We start from the raw sequence: 27,359 nt of genomic DNA, 5'->3' as shown, positions 1-27,359 counted from the left end.
AGCAGGTAGATTAGACAAGCTATTTTTTTTTTGGTATTGGTGTAAAACAGAACACCAGAGAATATAATATGCAGTACATGCTCAATAATTGCACGCTTGGTAATTGGCTAATTGGTAGATGGATGGAAGGAAGAATAAAAGGAGGAAGGGAGGGAAGGAAAGAAGGAAGGAAAGAGGGAAGAAGGGAGGGAGCGAGGGAGGGAGTAGGTGGGAGGATTAAATAATGGGTAGACATTACAATGCAGGATAGCCAAGCTGCTCCAGAAGCTTGGGTCTTTGTGAGAATAAGAATGACTCAGAGTGAATAATATGCCCAGAATCATCACAAGAACACCCAACAAAAGGAATGTGAGGGAGACACCTGCCCTTCAAAACTTCTGACTTTCCAAAACAACTTACATTCAGAAGTGTGCTTAAATTTTAAATATTACATGAAATCGAACACATGCATTATAAAGTAATAATTTTATTTGTTCTGTGATATTGTGAAAATTACATATATTTTATTGAACCAAAAATTTTAATTCTCTATTAAAGTGTTGTTTTAACCCAACTGATAATGATACCTCACGGAACCAATCTCTACCCCTCTAGGGTGCTGCTAAGTTCCCAGACTTCGTATTCACATTAATGCTGGTCCAGTTCTCCATCAGATCACACAGGTCTTACTTTCTCAGCCACGTCAGCCATGTCATTTTGGATTTATTCTTTGGTAATGTAAATATCTGAGATTGAGCTGTCTCTTTTTCTCTCCATAGAAATTTCTCAGTGATTTACCCAAAAGCCACTGTAAGTTTGCTTCTCTGCCATCTTGGTCTCTTCATTCAGAATGTGTGGCTCACAGTTCATAGGAGAGACTGAGCAGCCATCAACGGTGGCCCAGGATTAGGAGCGATAGCCATGCCCTATACAATGACAGTTCAGCACTATGGACAGCAATGTTCATGTTTGTGTGTCCCCCAAAAAGACTTTCAGAGTGCGCCACTAAACCTAGAACATGTGCCCATAGTACACCAGCTTGTGCAAAACAAACAAAAATACAGCGATCATAACAGGTGAGATGGATGGAGTACCTAATATGTGCTAAGTATTGTTCTAATTTATTTCATTTGTTACTATGGTTAGCCCTCTCAAGACAGGTATTATTATTTCCATTTAAGAATGGAGAATCTAAGGTTCAGAGAAATTAAATACTTTGCCAAATGTCAACAACTAATAAGCCTCCCCTGATCCCTTTGCTATACCATCTGTATCCCCGCATATATACATAAGTTTTCCTCCCCAGGTTCTGATGAAGCCCAAGTTTAGTGGCCACCAGTTCATTTCCTGATAACAACCAGAGAGAGGAAGGTCTTACCTCAGGTAGGTGCCATCCAAAGAAAGTCAACAGTGTGCAAAGAAGATAGAAGGAGCCTCCAAAGACATGCTGTCCCTGGCCATAGCTACAGGTTGCTCACAGGGTCTCCTGGGCACGCCAACCACAATGACAGGCACGGTCCATTTACAACTGCTTGCATGGTTTCATTTTCATGTCTCTGATGTCTACATGTTTTCCCCAAGCATTGCAGTTTTCTAATCAGTCCCGCATGTCTATTTTCAACCATGTTGTTGAAAACTAACCAGACAAACTGCAAAGTTCTCGGCCACCGAAGCACCTGGCTCACCAAGGATGTGTACCCCATTGTCTTAAATCTAGAGATGGCCCTTTGATCTCCCTGCTGAGACAAGATTACAGCCAGGCGTTTTTACAGCATCCTTCCAGACCCAGCGTTCTCTCTTCTCTCTGGTCTCTCCCTTTTCTACTCACTGACGCTAAACTCTCCTGCCCTGCCTCGTCTCCCGTATCTCTAAGCAGCCGTACCTCCCCTTTGGGCCCTCCTATTGCCTCTATGGCACATCTCCTAGAGCTGCACTCTCTTTTATCAAGGGATATGAACAGTACTACCTCTCTGACTAGACTGTGAACTTATTGAAGACAAGCGCTACCGCTCATGGTTGATTCTAGGACTAGCCCAACTCGAAGCGTCATCCCTTTGACTTTCTGTGGACCTATGTTCTTATCAGTCTGTAAATCCTAATTCTGACAGATGAAACATAGTCACCACACTGACAACTGAGGATCTCTCACATGTTTCCCTTACTCTAGGACACTACTTCCTAAAATACACACACACATAAGCACACAGGTGCACGCATGCATGAGTATGTGTGTGTGTTTGTGTGTGTATCTGTGTGTGTCTCTGCTACTTGTTGACTTTCTAAGAGGAGGAGATGTGTCTAATTCTTCCCTGAATTTCTAACCTGTGGTGCTGTTCCAGGCATATAAAATGGGACGAGGTATTTGAAAGGTGGATTTAAAAGCAGAACATGGATGTGAGCCTGTAAGTCTCCTTTTCTGTAGTATCTTTACCTGGTTGGGTATCAGGGTTATGCTGACCTCCTTATCGAGATGATCACTTTGTAAACTACGGGAATGTGAAATCACTATGTTGTACACCTGAAAGGAATATAATCTTATATGTCAACTCTAAGTAAAAGAAATAAAACAAAAGCAGAGCATGTACATTAAATAGCTTAAATACGGAAATGAGAGTAATTCTCTCCCGAGCCTAACCAGCGAAGTCTAACATACGGTATCTGTGTGTGCCGCTCCAGAGCTGGGAGACAGTGCCCAGTCCCCAAACGCACACCCCACTGCTGCCAACAAGGAAACACCTTTATACCAAGCACCACAAACTCATCCTAAAACTCCCACTGACCGCTTTCTATACGCCAGACCCTCCAGCTAGGAATAAGAAAGCAACGTGGTTTAATTCTTAACTGCTTTTTAAAAATACCAAAGTAAGTTGAATTCCTACAGCAGGAGATAAAAAGGAGAGTAAACTATTTTTGCTGAATACTTATTGTGTGTTTATTGCACATACTAACTCATTTTAGCATCACAACTGACCCGAGAGAGAAATCATTCTTTCCATCTCAGGGAGCTCTAGAAAGATCTGAGCCCTGAGCTACAGGCCTGAGACGCATGCTGCAGGCCTGTAACCCTTGTGGGATGCAAGATTGATCACGCAAGCTTCCCTGCGCCACCAACGATGTTTCCATTTCTTCTATAGGTCATCAGAGATGATAAGTCAATTTGAGCACAGAGCACAGTGTATTCTAGTAATATTTCCTTATGATGGTAAAGATTTCCTGTCATAACACTAAATGCCACTTAAAGGAGTACAGATGGTGAATCTGAGATTAGCCAAATTATGGTATAAACTCCAACTCTCCGAGTTGTATCCCCAAGGCAAAGTAAAATGCCCGGCAGTGGTTACCCCATTCCTCAACTAAAAGCAACTTCTCAAATGCGATCCATATAAAATAGTGCATTTTTTAAACTGTGTGGCTTTGCGCTGGTTGCTTGTTTTCTATTGGAGTTAATAGCACATATAGAGGTGTAAAAACTTAAGACAAGCATCTAGAACAGTGAGCCAGGTAGGCAAACCAAAACTGAAAACAACAATGCACCCCACACAACGTAAGTCATGTCCATTCCTGTGGGGGTGACGCACTGACTCACTGACTCTTTGCACTGTGGAATGCTTCGTCTCTGGCCTCAGCTCTGAGCAACCAGAGCAGAGAGCCATGTACATTGGATGAGTAAATGAACTTGGTGGGTGTCCTTAGGCCCTGCCACTGCCCTCATGACCCCACCATATTTGTGTTTCAATCCCAGACCTGGAAAAGGCATGTCTCCAAGGCTTCTACCTTCCCCTGGTGTATTCAATATGCCCTTTCCATGTCAGAGAATTGCAGTATCAAGATAATCATACACTTTTCTACTCCCACTTTACAAATAGTGAAACTGGTGCAATTCTAGAAGACACACTCCATGAGGACTTTATCTTATGCTGCTGTAACTCCAGGACAGTGCCTGGCAAATAAGTGCTCAAGAAATAACCATTGAGAAGAGAGACATCATCAACAGAGTGGGAAAAAGTTTGCTACCATTTTCCCGTCCAAGAATACCATGTAGACAATCACTCATGAACGACAGTGCCTTTGTGGAAGTCCAAAAGTCCAGTGGAGAAGTTGCAACACATCAATTGTAACCAAATAAAATCGGAGATTAGATGCATTAAAGAGGGTAAGAGGAACAGTTTCACTTACCTTCCCCAAAGGTGCCACAGCTCAGTGCTCAGAGAAATCTTGGGCTGTGATTTCTTCCCACAAGGCAACGTGAGAGTGAGTGATTGCCCAGGTTTCCCAGCTGTGTGGGAATGCCACCAAAGAGCCCCAGTTCTTTTTCATCCCACTCAGAATACTGAAGTTTGCTGTATGACTGGGGAGAGAGAACAGTAGCCAGGGCTCCCAAGGGACATCAAAGGGACCAGAGGGCATCAAAGGGACATGGATTCTCCTGTGTTAGACTCCATCAGGAAGCCCACCAATGAGCCCCTGGGTTCGACTCCATCAGAAAACCCACCAATGAGCCCCTGGGAACGCCTCGCTTATGCCTCCCGACTGGCCTACAGGCACACCCGGTGCTCTGAGACCTCAGCCCCCTACAGCAGCAAGTACAAGCCTTTGCAGACAGCTAGTGAGCACATGCAGAAAGCCAGACCAACTGTGCAGGATTGTGAGAAAGCACCGAAATCTGAACGTTCAGCACAGTCCTAGGGACAGCAAGTAGGAAGCTGTCAGCACCCAGCCTGGCTGGGCAGGATTGAGAGAAGGCATATGATCTTAAGAATTCTCCCTCAAGGAAAACGGAACGCTCATGCATTGCTGGTGGGAATGTAGATTGGTACAGCCAGTAAGAAGGTTCCTTAAAAACTTAAAAATAGAATTACCATTTGACCCAGCAATCCCTTGTCTGGGTGTCTACCCAAAAAATCTGAAAACATTTGTCCATAAAGATATATGTACCCCGATGTTCACTGCAGCATTATTCACGGTGGCCAAGACCTGGAAACAACCAAAGTATCCTTCGATAGATGATTCGATAAAGAAGATGTGGTACATATATACCATGGACTATTACTCTGCCATAAGAAAAGATGAAATACTGCCATTTGCAACAACACGGATGGATCTTGAGATTATCATGCTAAGCAAAATAAATCAGTCAGAAAAAGTCAAGAATCATGATTTCACTCATGTAAAACTGAAAGCAACAAATGAACAAGACAAAAACCCATAGACACAGACAACAGTTTAGTAGTTAGGGAAATGCAAGGGGTGGGGGGAAGAGGTAGAAAAAGGAAAAGGGGGTTAAATAAACAGTAACAAAAGAGATTTGACTTTAAGTGGTGAACACACAATGCAATATACAGATAATGCATTATAGAATCATACACTTGAAACCTATATAATTTTACTAACCACTGTCATCCCAATAAATTAAAAAAAAATAGAATTCCTCCTCAAGAGAGAGCAAGAAGTGTGGAGCAGAAGTCTCAATGGAAAAAGTCTGAGAAAGCCTCAGAATCCCTAACAAGGATGATGGAAGGTATTTTTCTCCCAAAGTCAGTAAGGATTGGAGGTGGTAACTGCTTCTTCAAATGTGAAGAGAGCAACACAAAACTTGAAGAAAAATGAAATAATCAAGGAAGCATGATGGCACCAAAGGAACACAATAATTTCCTGGTAACCAATCTCAAAGAAATGGAGATCTGAGATTTGCTCCCCCAAAAATACAAAATAGTTATTTTAAGGAAGCTCAGTGAACTACAAGAAAACACAGAAAAACAATTCAACAAAATCATGAAAGAAATAATAAAATGAGAAGTTAAACAGAGAGCTAGAAATAATTAAAAATAACAAAGAGAAATTCTGGAGCTGAAGAATTGAAGGAATAAAATGAAAAATGCAATAAACAGCATCAACAGCAGACTGGAATAAGTAGCAGAAATATTCTGTGAGGTAGAATACAGATCTTTTGAAATTATACCATAAGAGGAAAACAAGGAAAAAAGAGGGGGAAAAAATGAAGAAAGCCTACAGGAACTGTGGAATACCATTAATACCAAGGTATTAATGGAATACCATTAATATCATGCAATATTGGAGTCCCAAGAGGAGAGGCCAAAAAGCACAAAAAGCTTATTTAAGGAAAAAATAGCTAAACACTTCCCAAAACTGAGGAAAGCTTTGGACATCTAAGTTCAGGAAGAGGGGAGGGGGCAAAAATTAAGGGAGACCATAAACTACGAAATCACTCTCCTAACTAAAAAAAGCACTGCAGATGTAAGTCAACAGAAAAGCAATTGTCCTCACAGTACCGAAAGACTGAGAGGGGGGCAGATTTTCCAACATTATACATAGTCATCACTTCATGACCACTTACTGGAGAAGCCTCAGCTCTGCCTGCCCTTTGTGGGCAGTACCAGCTCGTTCAACCTTGCTTGGGGCCAGTAGCCGAAGCTCACACCAAGGACTTCGCGTCAGGAAATTTCAGGCATGGCCTGAACACCAGGATATTCGTGTCACGTACTCCTGTCTGCAGGAGTTGAGAGTCAAACCGGCCACAATACCCCGCTCTTCCCCACCTCAGCACGCTACCCCACAGCCCAGCCAGATTTCCCAATTTTGCTGAAATAACTACACCTCTATCATCTGCTTTGGTTCAAGGTCTATGACCAAATAGGGATACTATTCAACTGGGCCAGATCTTATCACATGAGCCCTTCAAAAGCAGGGAATTTTCTCCAGCTGATCACAGAAGAAGCCAGAGATTCAAAAGACAATAAGGGTTCGATGCACCACGGCTGGCTTGCTGATCAAGGGGGCATGTGTGTGGGGGGGATGGGCAGCCTCCAGCTTCGAAGGGTAGTCCTCAGCTCACAGCCAGCAAAGAGAAGAGGACCTCAGCCTGATGATCTAGAAAAACCGAATTCTGCCAACAAGGATGAGCTTGGATGGGATTCTTCCCAGAGCCCCCGAGAATAACTGAGCCCAGCTGACACTTTGAGGTTGGCTTTGAGTTGAGTCCTGAGCAGAGACCCCAACCACCCCAGAAGCCATGCAAGACTTCTGACCCAAAGAACTGTGAGCTAACAAATGGGTCTTGTTTTAAGTTGCCACGTTTAAAGTAATTTGTTAAACATCAATAGAAAACTAATGCAAATTTATGAACACAAAATATTTCATAGATGTTTTCCTTCAAAGTGCAAGAAAATCGGAAAATGTTTATGACGTAACATTTCTTTTCTTTAAAAAGGAAACAGAATCAAATACAATCGTAACTTTGTCTAATGTGTATGCGCAGAAGAAAGACTGCATGAAACTACATCAAAATGCCATCAGAGGTAATATCTGGTAAAAGGATTATTTTAAATTTCTCCCTTATACTTTTCTGATCCAATATTTCCAAAATGAGGGTCTATTACTTTAACAAGCAGAAATAAAATCAGTAATACTCCAACAAATGCCAGGAACAGAGCATCTGGCTTTCAGGGGCTGCTGAAGTATTTCAGCTAGTTTATCAATAAGATGGAAAAGAACACTTACACCGCATCTTTGTACTACTATTATAAATTAAGCTCTGTTGTGGAATCAAAATACATAAACACAAGCCAAACACAATGGGACTGTTGTGCCTCTGACCACTTCAGGGCCAGTCCCAGATGTAACATTAATTCTGAAGCCCGCGCCTGCCCAATTTGGCAGCTGAGCAGCCCGGTCTCAGAGGCTGTGAATGAACTCTGGAAACGCTGCAATATTCACCTTTACTGCTAATCCTGCTAATGCACTCACAATCTATTTGACAGGCTGCCCATCACATCCCCTCTGTCAGGGGGAGCAGCCTTCCGAGGTGGCTGTGACAAGGGGATTACTTAAAGGACACCCTGGAGGACAGAGGGCCCTCCCTCCATTGCATTCTGACTAGCTTTGTAGATAGGCCGCATACCACAAAGGGCACCGGCCAGAAGTGTGTCTTCAGTAGGGACCCCATGGCACCAACGTACCAGAGAGAGATGTTCACCAACCCAGAGGGATGAGTGTTCCCGACAGCCGCGTCATTCCTCCGGTCTCATCATGGGGAGAGAAAACAAGGCAAGGGGATGGGAAAACTCACAGGGCTGAGGTTTCTGGAGCACTCCTTAACAGAAGCGCTCCCCTCCCCTCCAGAGACCCCACGTGCTATAGCAAACCAGAAAAAGTTCTGGCCTCTGGGGTTGAGTCAGGGCCCCTCCTTGCCCTCTTGCTCTTTCCCTGCTGGGCTCCTCAGTGAGTGGTTGACACTCCATAAAAGCCACATTCACAGCTTCATCTTCATTAAATTAGCAGGATTGCTTTATTTGCCTTCTACATTTTCTGTGGGTTCATTTTCAATGCTTCATTTTACATGCAAGGTAAAGGGAAAATGAAACGTAGAGCCTTTATGCTAGCAGATTATAATTATTTGAGGGGGGGGAGGCAATATAGGATTTGTCCCAGAGCAAGGCCGCTATTCCCTTTTCTGAAAAAGTCCCCTCTAACAAGCCCCACTCACTCTGGCTGGAGCCAGGCACACGCAGCAGTAGACAAGACAGTTCCCTCTGCTCCAGTTTACATACATTTCTCATTCGCAGCCCAAGTGATCAGAAGGAGACTTGCTTGCCCCAGAAACACAGTTAACTAGTTACCTTCTTTTCCCCACTTCCCATGAAGTTTTCCTCGTTCCTGTAATTGGGCCAAGGCTGTTCTCTGGGTTGCAGATTAGCTAGGAATAGCTCCTCAGGCTCAGGTGTTATAAAAGACACTGGGACCAGCAGAACTGGCACATGTCCTCAAGGAGCCTGCAATCTATCAGTAAACAGACAATGTAATAATTAAAAGTGTAATGATTGAGGTTTCTGTAGAAGCACATGGGAGAGATCTTCGGACCAGACTGTGAAGGTGAGAGAGTCTGAAGCCATCTCCCGAGAGTCTGGTCTGAGTGACCTTACTCTGACAGCCTTCCCCAGCTGGGGTTCATTGGCACCAGGATAGCAAGACAAACCTCTGAAGGGCAGTGGAAAAGCTCAGCCACGTCACATCAGGAGAGCACCCAGAAACCCCTCTGAGGCTTCACACTCCATGCTGCCCTCGTCCCTGATGTGCCCCGTTGAGGTGCTCCCACCTAATTTGGGCTCACAAGCTGATACTCTAGCTAGTGACATGAACAGCAATGCAGAGGAACTTCTTACACATGTTTTACACTCCCAAAGGAGCTGCACCCTCTCTGATGGAAAAGGCACAAGAGCCCTAGTGCAGGCAGGGTCAGCCACACACCCCTGCTCCCCCAACTCCCAGAAGGGGCTCCATCCTGAATGACACGCCTCGGTAGGTCGCACCATGGAGCAGGAGAAGGCCTCTGCCTTGTTGTGCTTAGAGGTCAAGGCTAGCACTCCAGACTTCGTCATCGTGGGCCTGCGCTCAGCACACCTTGGGAGGCCCAAAGCTCTCTTAGCCCACCTGACTTAGCCGCTCCCTCCCTCCCCAGGAGGAGTTCAAGCCCAGCATTCCTTATCCTTCTGGGCAGAGCCTCCCCTTGGTGCTCTCAGTTACAGGGAGGCAATAACAGGCCCTGTGAGTCAGAGACTTGGGGGTCGGAAGAATCTGGATTTGAAGGCTGTTTCTACAACATACTTTGTCATCTTGTGTAAATGTATACTTCTGAGCCTCCATTCCTCAACTGAAAAAAAAAAGAGAATAACATCCATGGATGTCGATCCCTTGGTACAGTGTTTTGTATATGGCTAGGAATCAATAAATGGTAGAATATAGAATATCTATAGAGTATTTCCTCCTCCTAGATCTGCATTCTAAACATCAGCTCTCCCTAAGGAATGAAGGGTTCTCATGAGACAGTGAGGGATTCCAGGCCCCTGGGGAGCAGGTAAGGAGAGCAGGGGGGAGGTTGTTTGTTTTCTAAAGGAGGGAGACTCCCATAGGTGTCTCTGAAATCACCCTGCCAACAGGAGTACTTTCAAGCAAAGCAAATTCTGTTCAGGCCCTGCCTCCCAGGCCAGAGGGGAGCACGCCCTGAGGGCCGTGTGAGGCGCAAAGCCAGCTTTGCATCCACCTTTCTGGCTGCACATTTACGTGGGGGTGTTCTGGGCACCTCAAAGGACCTGAGGCCAACCAAGCAGGCTGAGGACAATCGCCCCATTGTGGAAAACAATGACACCAACAAGCTGGAAAGGGCAGAATGCATTTCACCTGGCTTCCTCAGTGGTGAGGCTCACAGATCCTAACTGAGGCCCACACTCCATGCCCTCCTGGGTCATACCTACTGCACTGCTCGCAGTGATTTATGACAGGGAAGGAAACCAATATTAGACACGTAAGGAAAACTCAGAACATCGCTTTACATTCTTCCTGCCAGCCAAAAGTGTGTTTTGCAGCCAATTGTGAAATGACCTTAACATCCCATCCACAGCTGAAGTCCATGTAATACCTAGCATTGGCTCACTCCCTAATTTCAGATTGTGAAGACTATGAATAGAAGATAAAATCTGCAGGGATTCTTTGTTAGCTCCTTGCCACATCTAAGAACCAGTCCAAAGATGGAGGGATAGACCCTGCCCACCATGGGAGTGACAGCAGGGAGGGTTTCTTGTTTCCTACAGATGGCCTTACACAGAAATTCCCACTTTAACACAGCAAAATGATTGCTGTGGTCTATCCACCGAGCCCCTCCCCCTGAAATTTAAAATGAGTTTGCCGTAATTGGTTCTCTAGAAATAAATATTTACAGTTCAAACCTTTGCGTTCATTATTTCAAATTTTGTGTTTTTAGAATCATTCTTACTTTGAGAGCAGTTGGTTTGCTTTGATTGTGCTTCTGGGACCAATCAGAATATTCAAATGCTTCAGCATATTTCCTAAACATGAGATTGATTTTTCTAATTACAGCTATTTCGATCCCATGTATGTCTGCTACATAGTGCTGTAAACCATGCTCAAGGCTTCTACCCGAATCCGCACGGGTGACATAACGAGCTGCCTGATGACTCAAGAATCAGAGCATTCCAAGGAGACACACAAATCTGGTTCTCACTCTGAACAAAAAGGAAGGTAGCCAACCCTGTGCATGAAGCCTGAAAACCCTTTTGACGGCTATATCAGGCAGTTTCTTACGCTCTGTATTCTAACACATTTCTGAGACCAAAAGCAGCTGAAAAGCTGGGAGTCTTTGCAGATACTTTTTAAAGACTAAATAAAAAGCGGTGGACAGTCTTTAGCAATTTTATTTACATGTATGGCACAAATTTAAATGTTTAATTTAAAAAGCTGCAGAAGTTAGAAGAGATAAGAATTTTTATTCTAATTGACAGGGAAAGAAATTGAGGCCGTGAGATGCGACAGGTCTCGATGAAGGTGACCCAGCAAAGTTTAGCAATAAAACCTGCGCTGAGACACATGTCTTCTGCTTCCTAGTTCCTTTTACCCAGGTTGTTTACTTAAGTCTGAAGTAAATGTTATGTTGTAAAATACATATCTGGAAAAAGCAAGAACTGTTCCTCTCAATTTGTATGATGTCCATACTTAGCCTATATTCCAGCACCAGTCTAGGTCATAATCAATAAATAATATTAACTGAAGAGAAGTTTTTGCTTTAATAGTTATTTGTTTTCCTGACCAAGGCAGCACTAAGGAATCTATAAGGTACAATTTTAGAAGAGGAAAAAAAAAAAATCCTATCCCTTTAGGAAATACTTTGACAGTGAAGGAAACGAACCTAATATTTTATGAAATTTTGGATAGATTCCTGAAATTCCATTGCCAAAAATGTAATGAGGCTTAAAATTCTATGGACAAATTTATATTAAAAATTATAATCTGAAAACCAGACAAGGGAATAGGGTGAAAAAGAAAACCATGCACCCAGCCACCAAATACATCCAATTTTTTGCTTTTCATAAATAAAATAATAAAAGACTCAATGTTACTGGGTCAAAACTCGAGGTTACAGCTAGTCTAAAAACATCAGCTGTTCTTTTTTATCCACAGGGACCCTACATACCAACTTTTGAGAGTAGATAAAAGTTTTATAACTTTATAGTAAAAGACCACTGCAGAACATTTTATGTCAAAACATAAAATGATAATTTTGCACTATGAAATTCAAACCACCACAGTGCATTAGAGTGGCAACCCAGGATCACCTTAGAATAATAAGAGGAGAAGTGATCCCAGGAAGTGGGAATTTGTGAAGATATCTGTCACACAGTGCATATTTCTGTAAGGCCAATACTGATTCATTTACACAACAAGACAGAGATTCAATAAGCTATGGATTACCAGTCAGCAAAGACTGAATGGAGAGGCTGGACTTCTGTCTTTGTCTGGCTTTTGGAAGGTGCTCCTCTCTGCCCTACCAGGTGTATCTAAGAAGACTGAGTAGGAAGCCAAACTTGTACCATCACCCAGGGTAACAAGGCCATCCATCCACCCGCCAGTAAAAGCCATATGGGAGCAACAAAAAGGGACCTCTCCCTGTCCCGGGCCTGAGAGGTGTCAGTGGAGGCCTAGTGGGAAGCCTGAATTCTCACCTCCACTGCAGAACTCCTCTCCTCCCGGGGTGTTCACAGAGGTGAAGTGGGGAGCCTGGACCTTCACCCCCACATAGCAGTAGCAAAGCAGCACCTCCTTCTTCCCCAACCACAAGAGCAAGTCAGAGGAGACTTCCTTAAACAGATTTAAATAAGATCCAGTCTCATAATACCAAAAATTTCAAAGGTACAACTGGAAATCATATGTCAGACCAAGGACTGGGAAAATCTTAACTTGAAAGAGAAAAGACAATGAACAGACATCAACATCAAAATAACACGGATGTTGGAATTTTCAACAAGAATTTTAAAGCAGCCATCATAAAAATATTTCAATACCAATTAGGAAAACTTGAACAACCAAAAGTAGAAAATCTCAGCAAGGAAAATGGAATATATGAAGAAAAGCCATACGGAAATATTAGAATTTTAAAAATACAATCACTGAAATTTTAAAATATCTCAACAGCAGAATAGAGGGGACATAGGAAAGAATCAGTGAACTGGAGGATAGAACAATAGAAATTACCTGAACTGAACAATAGAGAGAAAACAAACTGAAAAAAGAAAAATGAACAGAACCTCAAAAACCTGTGGGACTATAACAAAAGTTGTAATATTTATGTCACTGGAGTCAAAAACTAGAGCAGAGGGTGGAAAAACATATTTGGAAAAATTACAGCTGAACTTTTGTAAAATATGGAAAACAAATGATGGTGGGAAATTTTTCAATTATCGAAGAAATAAACCTATAAACCTATGGAAATCTATAAACCTACAGATTTGAAAATCTGAGAAAATCCCTAAAAGGGTAAACCCAAAGAAATCAATACCAAGAATCATCATAATCAAATTTCTGAAAATTAAAGAATTAAAGACAAAGAAAATATCTTGATAGAAACAAGAGAAATCACAACGTACATGTAGAGGGAGCACAATTCAAATGACAGCAGATTTCTCATACGAAACCATGGAAATCAAAGGAAATAACATTTTTCAAGTGCTGAAAAGAAAGAACTGTCAACCCAAAATTCTGTCCCTGGTGAAATTATCCTTGAGAAATGAAGGAGAAATAAAGACATTCCCAGATGAAGGAAAATTAAGAGAATTTTTTCACCACCAGACCTACTCTAAAAGAATGACTATAAAATAATGATGATTAGAAAAAGTTCTCCAAACAGAAAGGAAATGATAAAAGAAAGAAACTTGGAACATGAGGAAAGAAAGAATAATGGGAAAAGATGGGTCTTATGGTACATAGATCCCTGTAACAGTTAACAATTCTTCTAGCTGCCCTATCCACCTTAGAGTGTCTCTGCTCATGATTTCAGTGCTGGCATCTCTCCACTGACAAAGCCATGCAGACTGTTCCTGATAGCCTCAGCACCACACCTGCACCGGTTCTTGGCCTCCTGCAAACTTACAGGAGGAGCTGTGTATGCTGTGAAATACTGAAGATCTTCTCTGACTGCACAAAGATGCTCGACTCTTGACCCAGGTTAATAGGACATAAACCAACCTCCTAAGTAGATTTCGTTATTTAAGGCAAGGCCCAAATTCTCTGGAAGCTCACCTTCCCTCTCCAGTCCTTTGAGAGGTAAAAGATCTAGCCATTCCTTCCCCCTCTCCTCTAGCTTTCTTCCAGGTCCTGGGTTAAGTTCCTCATCCCATGCCACCACCTACCTACAGGCTCCAAGTTGCACCCAACTCCTGCGAATCACAAAAAGCAATCCATCCTTGCCACTGTCACGACAAAACTTATATCACTAGCAAAGGAGTTCAATCAAACCAAACATTGAAAATAAATTGTTTTATACCTCCCCAGAGATGGTTGAGCTGCTAAGGGCCAGCTCAGTGTTTGGAAAAGAGAAACAAAACTCTCAACCCATTCATCCATCCATCCTACTTTTCTGGATTAGTCCTTCTATATCATTATCACTGGAACTGGAACTAGCATTGGCCAGGAAAAATGGCCAAGAATGTCAGCAGATAGCCAGGGCTGGGGTAGCTGGCTTGAGAGGAACATTCCTGAAATGTATCCATGTAATAGCACTGTTTGAGCTGCTTTTCTTTAGACTAGGACACCCTAGCGAAAAGTCGAAGAAAGCACAATTCAAAGATTATAGTAGGGAGGTCCTTCTCTCCTCAGGCTGATGTTTGCAGAATGAAACCCCCCCCACCTCTGCAGTGGGGGGTTGGGGGGGGGACTAGCCTAAGCCCCCTGCTCCTGCTGCACACTTGCACCAGGTTGTTTTTTTTCTCCCTAGACATACGGCACGAAGGAGTGGTAAGTAAAGCACTTACATTTTGTCACCCGATTTCCTCTCTCAACCAAACATAATGGTAATTTGTGAACGGATTAATCCATTGGTCCAAATGGAGTTTTTTTTTTAAAAAAAAGGCTTCTTTCAAGTTTTCCCAGAGGTTTCAAGAAGACCACCCGTCCAGGTGATATCCTTCTCCCATTCATTTCAAGATCCCTGGGTTATGTTAAAGTGAAGGTGAGGGGGAAGATTCTCCTAGGAATAAGGCTGTTTGGGAGCCAGGCAATTTCAGGATGCTGGGCTAGCATTTCTAATAATACGTTTTACATGTCGCTTCATAAATGCCAAGGTTGTTCCGCAACACATTAGGGCCCAGTTTTTGGTTCAAGTCGTGAATATGCCTGAGACAATACGTATGACTTTGACCTCTACATCAACTGAATGAGGTAGGTGGGAAGAGTATTATCCCCATCACTGGGAGAAAACTGAGGCTCAGAAAAGTGCAGACTTGCCCAAAGCTTGTTAAGTGGCAGGAAAAGCTAAAACTGGGTCTTCTGGCCCCTCACCTCAAAGGAAGCCCCGCTTCTAATTCTTCCTCTGCCGCTGACACGAGGTTTGACCCCTACCTAATACTTCGCGTCCGTAGTGCATTTTTCATCTGGAACATGTGCAAACTGGGCCCAACGTCAGACTGACTCCAGCCGCGGCCCAGAACACCAGGCTGAAGCGGCGGGCGGCGAGGACCACCGAGCCCCGCGCGTCTAAGAGCTCCGCCCGGCTGGGGGCGGAGACCTCGGCCGCACCGGACTTTCTGATCGCACCGGGCCGACCGCACATCCCTGCCAGCTCGAAGGCCAGGGACCTCCGTCCACGGCTGCGTTGGATTTAAGATGCTATAGGGTCTCCAACCCTCATTAACCCAGAGCTGCCCTCTTCCTCGTCCTCATCTTGAGTGCTCACATACGCCGATGGCTGCATGCGCCCGCCGAGCCAGTGTTACCCTGAGCTTGTGACCCCTGAAAGCCCGACACTACCGGGAGGCTCCGGCAGACCGCCGCGGAACCGCGCGCCCCACGGCCGGCTAGTCCGGCGGGGATCCTTCTGCGCCTGCGCGCGGAGCGTGCGCAGTGGGCGGGAAGGCGGTGGGGCCCGCGGGCCAGGTGGGCGGGGAGTGTTCCCCGGCGGCCGGTGCCCTAAGAGCCTGCGGGCAGGGACATCATTCTCAGCCTCTGGGTTCCGGAGGGCGACGCTGCCGGGCATCCTCCCTCACTCCGGGCTACTGCCAACGCTTCGGGTCTGCCGATCCTGTCGGCGGAAACAGGACCGAGAGTCTTGGCGCCTCTACGGACAGGATGCGAGGGGCGGGGCCGGGAAATGTGGGAGCCGTGGTGTCACTTCTCCAGATGGGGCCCTTCTGTGACTCGATAGAACTACATAAATGAGAAACTGCTGTAGACACAGCCAACCTCTGACTCTCGCCAGAGGCCGGTGGAACGTCACCGTGCCCGCGGGAGGATGTCGTGACGTCACAACGCCGTGGTGCTCTGGGAAGTGGGATGGGACGCCTCTGAGCAAACTCCCGGAACACGAAGCTTCCGTGCGGGGAGGAGGGGGTTTGTGTGTATCACAGCCCCCACGGTCTTGGAGCTAAGATGTCTGTCCTCCAGGAGCCCTAGACCATCCCACCGCCGTCTCCCTCCTCCTCCCCAAGGCCCTATTGCAGCGCTAAACCCCTCGTCAAGGAGGTGCGCAGGGAAAGGTCGCTTCGTGCCCCGCAAAGCCCTAGCTACTCTGCGGAAGGAGAGGCGGCACCTGAACCCCTTCCTCCCAAGGCGAAGCCCCTGCGGGCCGTTCTTTCCCCGGGGGCTCCTGATCTCCTCCCCGAGAGCAGCCGGAAGCTGCAGGCTGCACGCAGGGTCTCTCGCGCCTTCTACGCGTCCCGCAGAGAAGTCCAGCCAGTGGCTCCTCTACCCCCACGGGAGCCGCAGGCCCGGCACCTTTAGGAAGGGCTCCCGCTGAACTCCCGCGGGCCAGCGCCATCAGCCTCCCTGCTCCCCGAAACCCGCTCAACACAGAAGTGGGGCATGACTTTCTAAGTGGTGTAGTGGGGAAAAGGTAGCACCTACAGAGTGGGCAGGCAAGAAAACCCACCCGGTTTTTCTGACCCTCCGACTGCCCTTTTCGTGCGACCAGATGAGCAGGAAAAGGCCCCCAAGCACGTCGGCCGCGAGTTGTAGCCTGTGTGGGGTCTGGTGGCCCGCGGCCCCCCATGCCCCTTCCACTTGCCATGGCTGCTTCTGCACAATCTATGAAAGCACTGTCAGGAGTGTAGACCATAGAGAGTTATGCCGAGAAGTGGTTTCTGGATCCAGCAGGATGAGAAATCGTCGGCAGAGCAGGCCAAGGCAGAGGCACTGCGAGTGGGCAGGAGGCCTCTGGGCAGCACCCTGCCCCACTCCCTACCGCCCCCTAAAAAACTGCGCTGGAAACCCATTCTTCCAAGGATGCACATTTGATATTGAAAGTCTCTTGGTTGCAGTGCCTCAGGGTGGATGGGTGGGGATTCGTAGCGCCAGAAGTGCGGGGGGGAGGGGGGTGCCAAGGAAAAACCTCCCCCCATTTCACAGTCTTAGGATCTCTGAGGCCTTGGCAAACCGAGCTATATGTCCGGAGGGAGTGGTAGGTGGAGGAGTGTGAGGGAGGAGGGGCCAACAGCAGTAGTCAATCCCCGTGAAAGACGGAACCCCAGAAAGAGCAAAGAGGCGGGGTGGGGCGCTCTCTCTCTCTCTCTCTCTCTCTCTCTCTGTCTGGCCCTCAGAGGTGCCCAAAGCTCTCCATAGGGACTCTGTGTGTGTGTGTGTGTGTGTGTGTGTGTGTGTACCCACGCACTCTCCTCGTTTTGGAACAACCACGTTCCGCAACCTCACAGGACTAGTAAAGGACAGGAGGTGGCTCCTGCCGTCAGCCTTATGACAAGCCATGGCGAAGGGCAGACAATAAATACCACGGCCTGCGCTGACTGGGCCCAAGCCATCGAAGCCCAAACCCACTGACGCCCTCAGAGGTCACAGTTCTCTGCGACCCGGGCTCCATCCTCTCCTGGGGCGCGCGTCCTTACGGACTGCGGTAGAAGAGGGATTGCTATCTTGCCGGGTTAGCCTAGAGCCTGCAGGCCGAGGCAGACCCGGCAGCGCCTTGCCCGCTCATTGGCAGTGGGCCTTGGATCAGTCAAGAAGGTTTTGATCTAGATGAGTGGCCGACAGAGCCTTCAGCGGAGATACTGGGGGTATGGGCAGGACACCGCGAGATGCCCTCCGTCCCTGGCCAGTTCTCCAGGCCTGTCCAGCAGGGGGCAGCGCGGTTCCGAACACAGGGCAGGGCTCATCCGCGCCGGCCCAGCTGAGGCCACAGGGACAAGTTGGGTTCCGGAACCGCAGTTGTAGCCGGCACAGCGCCAGGAGGCCATCCCAGAGGCAGGGTTCGCGCAGTGGAGAGCTAGAGCGTTTTAACTCCGACAGCCCCAGCCTGCTTTCTCAGGCCCCCGGACCCTACCTGAGGCTGGGCTTTGGGGTCCCCGTTGCTGGGAAGCTCGGCCCGGCTGAGCGCTGGGCACCGAAGCCGGGGAGGCCGCGCTCAGTCTGGGAAAGGCCGCGGGCGTCCCCGCCTACGCCGCCCCGCGGTCGGGGAGCTGCAGCTAGGGGAGCCCCGCCCCGTTCCAGCAGGGGAGCCCCCGACGGCCTGGCCTCTAATTGTGGGAAAACTAGACGCCCCGGGGAAGGTTCAACTTGAGGAGGGCGGACTCAGATTTCTCCTAAACTTCCCGGGCCTCCCAGGGCGCCCGCCCCCGCCATTCCAGACGAGGCTTGAAAACTGTAGGGAATCTTCGCGGGCGTGGAGCAGTGCTGCGGGCAGTGGACAAGTCCCCAGCCTGAGAATTCTTTCTGGGGGATCCTAAGGGAGGGTGGCATATAGGTTTGGGGCTTTGGCGAGGCAGCGGTGATTACGTATTTGCCGCCGGGTATTGGGGTCCCGAGGGACGGGCGACAGTATTAGTCGGAGGTTGTCAGGGTGCGTCCTTCCCACCCCGAAGCCAACACGCCAGTGGGGGGGGGGCTATAGTTGGGGAGGTAGGTGATATTCTGTTCTCTTAAAAGACCCTAATGGACTCTGGCAGCCGGAGATGTTGGGACTTCTCATGACCACTCTCCCAGCCCGAGGCTCGGCTTCTTTGTAAACTGGAAGCCCTTTGGAGGCGAGGAGTGGGAAGACTGAGACCCTAAGACCGAAGTGGAAGATAAGTCACAAAACAAATATGGATGGAGTCCGAGGTAGACCAACACCAGGAGAGAGGGGGTTTCTCCACCCATCCCAACCCCATCACTCCAATTAGGCGGAGGTTCGGGAGTGCCACAGGCTGGAGTCAGCAGAGAAAACCTGCTCCTGTCAAAGAAAGGAGCCGCCCAGCTTCCTACGTTTGGGAGGGAAATTACCCATCTTGCAATGCCTGTAAAATAACCGTTTATTTCATATTTTAAAAAACTCCAGTGATAAATGTCCGTTACCGATGGTCAGCATAAAGTGCCAATCGCAATACAACGCCCTGCTCCTAGCCGGCTGCTCGTTCACGGTGACAGGCGACGGAGCAGGGGGGCCGGAGGCCGGGCCCCCTCCAGCCTCAGGGCCCGCGGCCCCCGCCCCGCCGGTCGAGTCGGGGAGCCCACGGCCGGCTGCGCGGCCGCAGCTGGGAGCCGGAGCTGCCGAGCCCCGCACTCGGTCGCGGGGCCGGGTGGCTGAAGCAGATACAAGGGATTACACTTTTGCAGGCTCCCGCGGGTGGAGATGGGCGGGAGGAGGGGCTGGAAGCTGTGAGCTCAGAACTTCTTTTCCTCTCCCCACTCTCTCCGCAGTCAGAGTTACAAGCTTATATGGTCAAAGAAAAAAAAATAATAAAGAAGACGTATAAAATAACAATAGAAAAAGTAATACTTCTGGGAGAGGCGCCGCTGCGACTCCGCGGAGCTTTCGTTCTTTTTTTTTTTTTTTTTTCTTTTTTAAATGCAGTTTCCCTTCCGCCACGTGAGTACCGCCTTTTGGCCAAGAGTTTAGCCGCGTCCTGGGGGAACCGCCCGGGCGGCCCGGGTCACAGCTCCGGGTGGGGCTCTGGAGTTCCGCGTGCGTCCGGGACCCAGGGGACATTGTTTGGGATGGGGGAAAGTCCGGGAGCCCCTCCCGCTGCCCGCTAGAGTCGCCTTCCGGCTTCTGATCCCTCTGGAGGAGGGAACGGCGCGACCCAGGGTCCCGGTGACCTGGAGGCTCTATTTAGCATTTGATCTTGGAGGTTTTGAGCTCCTTCACCTGTGAGTGTAGTGTCTTGTGGACAGCGAGAGTCCTGGACTGGCAGAATCCTTTCCCGCACTCTTGACACTTGAAAGGCTTTTCTTTGGAGTGAATATATCTGAGGGCAAAAACAGAGAATTAATCCTTGCAAAATGACGCAAAGTCATAACAGTTGCCCAAGATCCCCTACTCAGGAGGGGCCAGCACGGTGCTTGCCCTCAAAAGAAAGGGTTTCATGGGGTACCTAGTGTGGAGCAGGCAGAAGGCTGAATTTGTGGATGGCTAGGTAGGTGAAGGAGGGACTTGGGCGACCTCTGATCTATAAATCTCTGATCCAACCATCTGCCTTTCTCAGCAGGGGCCAGCGCGGCCTTTTTATAAGGCCTGGGTCACCACTGACCGGGAGTTAGGGGACGTGGGGTAGGGCAATTTGCTGGAGCTGCACCGTCCAAGATGGTACCACTGGCCACCTGTGGTTGTTAAAATTAAAACTAAAAAGTTAGTTTGTTAATCACACTCCTTTCACATTTCAAGTGCTGAATGTATCACGTGTCACTCTCCATCATCGCAGAAACTTCTATTGGACAGGGCTGCGGATGGAGGAAGGGGTGCGGAAGCTATGCGTGCTCGTCTGGAGCTCATGGAGACCTGACTTAGTCTGAGGTCCTATTCATCCCTTGTTCTCTCCACCTGTGCTCCAAGATCTGATCCCCGAGCCTTACATGGTTTCCTTCTCCATTTTAGGGAATTTCCGGAAGCTGGGGAGGCTTGGAGCTGGTAGGGGGTCTTAGGGACTTCCGCACTAGGGAGGAGGATGGTGAGGACAGAAGCAGACTGCCAACTCCTTCTAGGGCCACCTGCAGTGCCGCACCTGTGGTCTCGTAGGTGGTCTTGCCTCCGGAAGGCTTTGTGGCAGATGTCACAGGTGTAGGGCCGCTCGTCGGTGTGCGTCCGCTCATGGATAAGTAGGTTGTAGGACTTTGTGAAGTGGCGGCCACAGAACTTGCAGACGAACTCCTTCTTGGTCTTGGAAGGTAGGCGTCCTCTCGTGGGTTTCTTTTCTGGGGATAGCTTGGTCACATCCAGGAGGGCTCCCAGCCCACCAGCTGGGGAGCCGGGGCCCTCCCCGCGACCAAGCTTGGACGGATCTTCTTGCGTGGCGGCCAAGGCCAGGTTGGCAAAATCAAAGCGTGGCTTGGTCTTGAGAGCTGCTGGGCCGCTGCCCCCAGCGGTGATCTCGGGCTTGGGCTGAATGACATGGGGGAACCAGGGAAAGGCAGGAAGCTGGAAGCGCGCGTCCACTAGGTTGGACATGGCTCCCGGCACTTTGGAGAAAGAGGATCGTGGCAAGTGCATGGCCGGGTATCCCAGCGTCCACTGGTGCAGGTGCACAGCGTGCAGCGCACTGAAACCGTATAGGTTGGGCAGGTGGTCCGAGGGCACCGTGGGTAGGCCGTTCACTGCCTGAAGGAAGGAGTAGTTGGTGAGCTGCAGGGATGGATGGATGGGCACTGGTGCTGGCAAGGTTTTGCTGCCCATTGTGGTAGTTCTGGGTTCTCAATCTGGATCTGTGAAGAAACGAAGGGAATGGGGAGAGGAAAAGATCATCCTTCTGAATTCCATCCCAGCCACACCCTTTCTGTCCCCCAAGGCAGGACTTGGGTGCCCAAGACTCCACTGCGGGAATACAATGACCTCAAAGAAAAGACAGGAACCCTCCTCTCTGACCTGAAGGCTTCCTCCAAATGATCTCTGGCAGATACAGAAACCAGCAAGTAACTAAATCCAATGCAATGCAACCAACTTAAATGACGGACTACGGTGTGCTTCACACAGAAAGGCAGAAGCACAGGGACACTTTCATCCATGTAAGCCTGAGTCAACACAGAATTACACTCTCCTGCAAAGATAACAGGAACTCAGAAGCACCCTTACATATTCAGCTGCAGACAAACAAACACAGAAATGCACACTGACAGATTCACACATTCTGAAGCCGAGTTGATAACAGGGTGCAAAGATAAAGTGGGAAATCCAGTGCTCTACTACAAAACAAAGGGAACAGTATACACACATATATTTACATGGGGTCACGTAGCACCCACGAAGAGCCTCACCGACAGACAGTACACAAACTCACACAAATCCGTACAGCTCCTAGCTCCTGGCATTAAGATCTACTACCTGACCTTCCATTTGGCCTCTAGAAGCCTGTCATCTTTCTCCTCAACTTTGACCACAGATTTGCTTTTCTGCCTCACTGCTAGTGAGCCCTACTGACACTGCCCTCTCTGCAGCTGCTTGTGGACTGACTTGCTACCATAGTGCTTGGGGATCCTTGTTTCAGCAAGGACACTGACACCCCTGTTCCTTAACTCAGTGAAACACCTGCAGCTGCATACAAGGGGGCTTCAGTACCCTCCATGCCCCATACAAAAGGGGGCAGGGTCTTTGGGCTCTCGGGATGTGTGTGTGGTGAGCCTTGGGCAGGTGGGTATGCCTGTAGGTGAGAAAGAGCACTGAGGCCGGCTCAGCTGCTATGATCAAGGCATCCTGCAACTGCAAGGCCAGTGAGCTTAAGCAAGGCGAGAGGGAAGCCGTGCTGAAGTGACCAACAGGCTGTCATCTCTTGGCCTTCTTGGTCAGTCTCCAGCCTCTATGGACAGGTCTGTGCTCTGCAGGGAAGCCTTTATCTCTGTCCCGCCAGACATTTAGGTCTGTCTAGTGGAGGCAAAAACAGGGAGAATGAACGCCAAAAGTACACAGGGGCTTTGGGCTACTTAAGTGCTGAACTCCCTCTCCTCTATGCTCTGAACTGAGGGCTACTCAAACAGTCACTGTGGGAGTAGGGTGCTTGGGACACCCTGCTCCTTCGCCCCTCTCAATCCTCTGCTGCCTACTTCTTCCTCTACCCCTTCTTCTGCCTCTTCCCTTCCTCAGCTCTCTCCTCTAACCTGCAGTAAGTCCCCTTCCGTGGGATGTCAGGACACTGCCTGCTCTCCTTCGCACAACACACTGACACCTACCCAGGCAGCTTCCCCAGCCTAGCTCACCCGCAGCCCAGGCCAGCAATGCTGTGGCCTGGACTCAGCTGCCTTTCCCGACAGCGAAGCCTTTAAGGAGAGGAAAGTGCCGCACTCCTTGTCTCGAGGAGTGAGCACGATCTTGACCCAGGAACCCTTTCCCCTGGAGGTCACTCGCTGTGTGTTGGGCCATTCTGCTGCGGGTGGGGAGGCGTGCAAAACACCCAGAGCCGGCAAGATTTGCTCGTGCCGGTTAAATTATCAATCGAATGAAAACCTAGTCTGCCTGCAGCAATTAATTCAGCCGTAGGGTCAGGGGAGGCCCGAATCTGTGGTGAATGTGCCTCCGGAGCGTGAGCGCTGGCCGCGCGGGCAGAGCCAAGGCCCCCGCACCAATCTGCTCTGCTGCTAGGAGCACGGGTCGCGCCGAGGACAAACCAAGATCATCCTATAGGGCTGAGACACGGCGAAGCAAACTAGGAATTGGGCCAGAAACAAAGCAGGGGCCACTTGGGATTGGGGAGGTGGGAAGGAGGAAGAAGACTCGCAACTGCAAAGGTCCGCCCGGACTTAGGCGAGGTGAGCGCTCTTTGATGTGCTCTCACCTCCTTTCCCTCTCCAGGCGCTGGAGATCAGATCCGTATCTCCGGCTCCCCAGGGCCCGCCGGGCGCCGCGGGGGCCTCGGCTCCCTTCTCTTGGTGCTCGGCCTACCCCCGGCCAAGGGAGCGGTGGTGGTGGCAGGACTCTGCACGCGGGGCCGAGCCCGCTCCGTGCCGGTGTGGGAGCACCCATCAGCCTGGCGTGCTAAGCTGGCCTTGCCTCGCCTACCTGCTCCCAGGAGCGAAGACCTGGGGCTCGGTGGGAGGAGGGGGTGCGCTCGCAGCCACCACAGCTCCGGGGAGCCAACCTTTCCCGGCTATCTGCCGGATCTTGTTTTCCCCAACACTCAATTTATTTTCCTCAGCCGCGCAGCCAGTTTCTTATTTTCTGCCGCATTCCGAGGCCAGGGCTCCTCAGACTCTCGCCAACGACTTTCCCGGGGACGAAATTCGTTCGAAACGTGGCTCTTTACACTAGTACCAAGAATGGGCCGAATGCACGATCCGGGTTCAAGCGGTCAGCTAAGAGAAAAACACAACCTCACCCTCGCTCACCGCCGGAAGGGATGAGCTCGGGTAGCCCTGAGCCCGAAACCGCAGTGTGAACGCTTTAGGTATCTAAATACGAGAGGGAACACCTCTTCGCAGGCCAGGCAACCATTCTGCGGGGGGCTTGGGCCTCCGGACCTGGGAGGTGAGGCAAAAGGTCCCGACTACGCGCAGCAAATGCAGTTCGCGCTGGGAAGCCCGAGTCCCTCGCGCGGTGGAGCGCCATTCCCGGGTCTGCAGCCAGACCAATACCGGGCATTAATGAAGTGTGCCGAGTCTATTAAAGTGGTTTATTCGGGGCTAATTGAGCGTGAGCGAGTTAACTGCTTGCATTAATGAGGACGGAGCGAGCTCCACGAGCTTGCGCCTGGAGGATCCCAGCAGTAGCCCCAGAAAAAACATCCTGGACTTGGAATCCCCAACACAAGTGACAGGCGACCGAACTCCAGGCGAAGAATGGACCAGCACGGGCTACTTCTGTTGAATTTTCCCAACGAACGAGATCGAACGAACCCTTTAGCTAGGCGGCCATCCCTCTGCATCTAAACGCCCATTGCATCCTTAGCGATCTGCTCCCCAATCTTAATGAAACCGTAAGTACCTCGAGAAGCCTCAGATAGAACAACTACCCACTAATCTCCCCCCACCCTGACCCTCCTGTCCCTATCAACCCTCCTCTTCTCTAGGAGGCTGTGAACCTGGGGACTAACTAGCCTTGCACGTGCTTTCTGTTCCCAAGGGTCAGCGCGCAGCTTAGACCCTGTGAAATTTACCAAATTGTGGCAACAAAGAAACCCTCGTAGCTACTTTACTCTCTGAGAGCTTACCCCGCTACTGCCCAGAGCTGCTGAAAAAGTACTGGATGTGGGTTTTCATCCTTCTTATCAGAGACATTTCTGGGGAGAAATTAGCTCAGGAGGCAACACCTCACCTCTTTCCCTCTCTCCTCTGGCTTCCACCTCTCCTGAAGGCTGGGTTAGGGGACAGTCAAGGGAGCAAACGAATCCTTCCCTTCCAAGCCCTAACCTGGAGACACCCGCGGCTCCAGTGTTTCAGCTAATGTGACGTGCGGGTCTCGAATTGGAAAGTAGTGCTCGCGCCCCTGCACGCGCCGGGACAGTGGCGGGTTACCCTCCAGGCCTCGATCCCACAGAGCCATCATCCCATAGAGAACACACCAAGTCAGCGCAAGTGCGACGCGGGGTCAGTCTGCCGGCCCCGCGCTCCCGGGTCCAGCCCGCATCATACCTGAACGCAACTCTGCAAAAGATAAATTCGCATTAAAGCGCGACCCGGGAGGGGCCTGCACCTGTCCCTGGCGCAGTCGGCTGCAGCCTTGGCCATCCATCCACTCTCTCTTCCTTCTCCATCAGCTAAGGTAGGTCACGCCGAGCTAGGCGCGCATCTCGGGAAAGTTTGTGCCGGCTGAAGTTGCTTCGGTTTCATAGAGGGGGCCCATAGGCTGACTTCCTAAGTTTGTGGCACCTCGCCCCAGATTCCGCGGAGCCTGGCCCCCGGGTGGGGTGGGGGGAGCAGTAATGGAAGCCCGCCCTCTCATTCCCCGGAGGTCAGAGGCCGAGGACCCCGCGGGGGAAGTCCCTGAGCCAGACCCCCTCCCCCCGACCACTCTGGGCTGCAGCGGTTCTAACTTTCACAAAGGTCCTGCAGTTTTTCGTTTGGCAAGAGAAGTTTCCTTCTGGGACACTGATAGAGAAGGGACACTCGCCACGCAGTGACAGGGAGCCCGGGAGTCCTGCCTGCATTCCCCTGGTCGTGCCGGGGCTCCCAGGGCTGCAGTTACCTTGTTCCGCGGAGGTCCCGGGGCTGAGCGCGTCTCTGAGGCTCCCTCTGCGGGGGACCCGGGAAGCCAGAGGCGCTGGATTCCACAGGCACCCCCGGAGCTCTAGAGTCCTGGCCCCTCTCCGGCTGCGGGGACGCCCAGCGCGCGACAGGCGGGAAGCGCTCAGCGGCCCCGGAGTCCTGCCCGCCCGGGATGGCGAACCTTGCTCGCGGCTCCCTGGTTGGGTCTGAACCCAGAGCGGCTGAGAACGTGCTGGGGAGAGACCGAGCTTCGACTCACTCATCCCTTTGCACCGAGCCGCCTACTTATTTTAATCCACCACCCTCCCTCCTCCTCCCTCCCTCCACCCCTTGCCTCGGGATTCCACTCCTCCTCCCCCTGCCCCCCAACCGTTTTTGCCCTGCGCCTGCGCACTGAGAAAGAAAGTTTTGCTGACCCCGGCAGCCGACTTTGGCAGCTGCGCTCGCTTAGCCCTGGCCTCCCAGGACTTGCGTCCCTAGCTCTTCAGTCCCGTGCGACCCCGTCTGTGCTGCTAGGCCCAACAGGGCACCCTTAGCGCGCTAAAACAAACAGCCCCTAGCAGAAGAGAGGAGGGTCTCCTCGCGTTTCGATCCTATTCCTGCGCGCCTAGGACACAGCCTGTGCCGAGTGGAGATGGGGTAGGAGGTGGGTGGGGGGCGGTCTCACTGGGATCTGCGCGCCACTGCTTGGGCTCCTGTATACTTTGGCCCTGACAGAGTCGCCTCTTCTCCCAGAATCTCTTCCTGGAGGCTACGGGCCTTGGGCGTGGAGCAGGTCCCGGACGTTCACGAGTACTCAGTGCGAAGGCGGGAACACACCCGCACGCCCATGGCTGACCCCAGACCCTGGGGTACGGAGTTTAGCAGAAAGATCAGAGGCAGAGGGTGGGGAAAGGAGGTAAAGAAAGTTATTTTCCTGGGACCCAGAACCTTCTGGGATTCCACCCTAATGAGCAGTTGCACCCTCTAATCACATATTCATTTGTTTTGGAAGGATGGATGGGAGTTTGGAGAGCCGCTCAGGCATGCGAGGCGGCTCCGGGACCTCTGAGTCCAAGGAGCTGGTTCAGGTAGAATTCGGGACCTAAGAGGGGTCAGGGTCCCAGCTGCGAGAAATTGTCTTCACTGCCTATGCCTTAGGGAGAGTGCCAGTACTACCCACTAGACTGCTCAATTCTCCGCTCTGACCTTCAGCTGACCCCAGCCCCGACCCCTCCCTGCTACACCTCTGGAACACCCAGTCCAGAGTTCAGAAA

At 50.0% G+C, this 27,359-nt stretch overlaps 2 protein-coding genes across 5 annotated transcripts in view; both read right to left on the bottom strand.

Moving 5' to 3' along the window:
• LOC308506350 (uncharacterized protein) overlaps positions 1-15,505 on the bottom strand; it is a 191,620-nt gene extending 176,115 nt beyond the window's left edge. The window contains exon 1 of the mRNA XM_081069724.1: positions 15,400-15,505. Within this exon, the coding sequence (XP_080925850.1) occupies positions 15,400-15,424 (25 nt within the window). The 5' untranslated portion in view covers positions 15,425-15,505. The remainder of the gene's footprint in view (positions 1-15,399) is intronic.
• Positions 15,506-19,275: 3,770 nt separating this feature from the next.
• OSR1 (odd-skipped related transcription factor 1) overlaps positions 19,276-27,359 on the bottom strand; it is a 72,680-nt gene continuing 64,596 nt past the window's right edge. For 2 of the 4 annotated variants that reach the window (XM_081068447.1, XM_081068449.1), the window contains 2 exons: positions 20,982-21,678; positions 19,277-20,228 (listed from right to left, as the gene is read on the bottom strand). In XM_081068447.1, the coding sequence (XP_080924573.1) occupies positions 20,093-20,228; positions 20,982-21,649 (804 nt within the window). In that variant the 5' untranslated portion in view covers positions 21,650-21,678 and the 3' untranslated portion in view covers positions 19,277-20,092. Of the gene's footprint in view, positions 20,229-20,981; positions 21,679-25,530; positions 25,587-26,083; positions 26,370-27,359 lie in introns of those variants that run through there. The other 2 variants (XM_081068446.1, XM_081068448.1) reach the window with 2 other exon arrangements.

The sequence above is a fragment of the Rhinolophus hipposideros genome (assembly GCF_964194185.1).
Source record: "Rhinolophus hipposideros genome assembly, chromosome: 12".
NCBI classification, from domain to species: domain Eukaryota; kingdom Metazoa; phylum Chordata; class Mammalia; order Chiroptera; family Rhinolophidae; genus Rhinolophus; species Rhinolophus hipposideros.
Note: the sequence above shows the minus strand (reverse complement) of the source record. Positions and strands in the feature narration are given on the sequence as shown.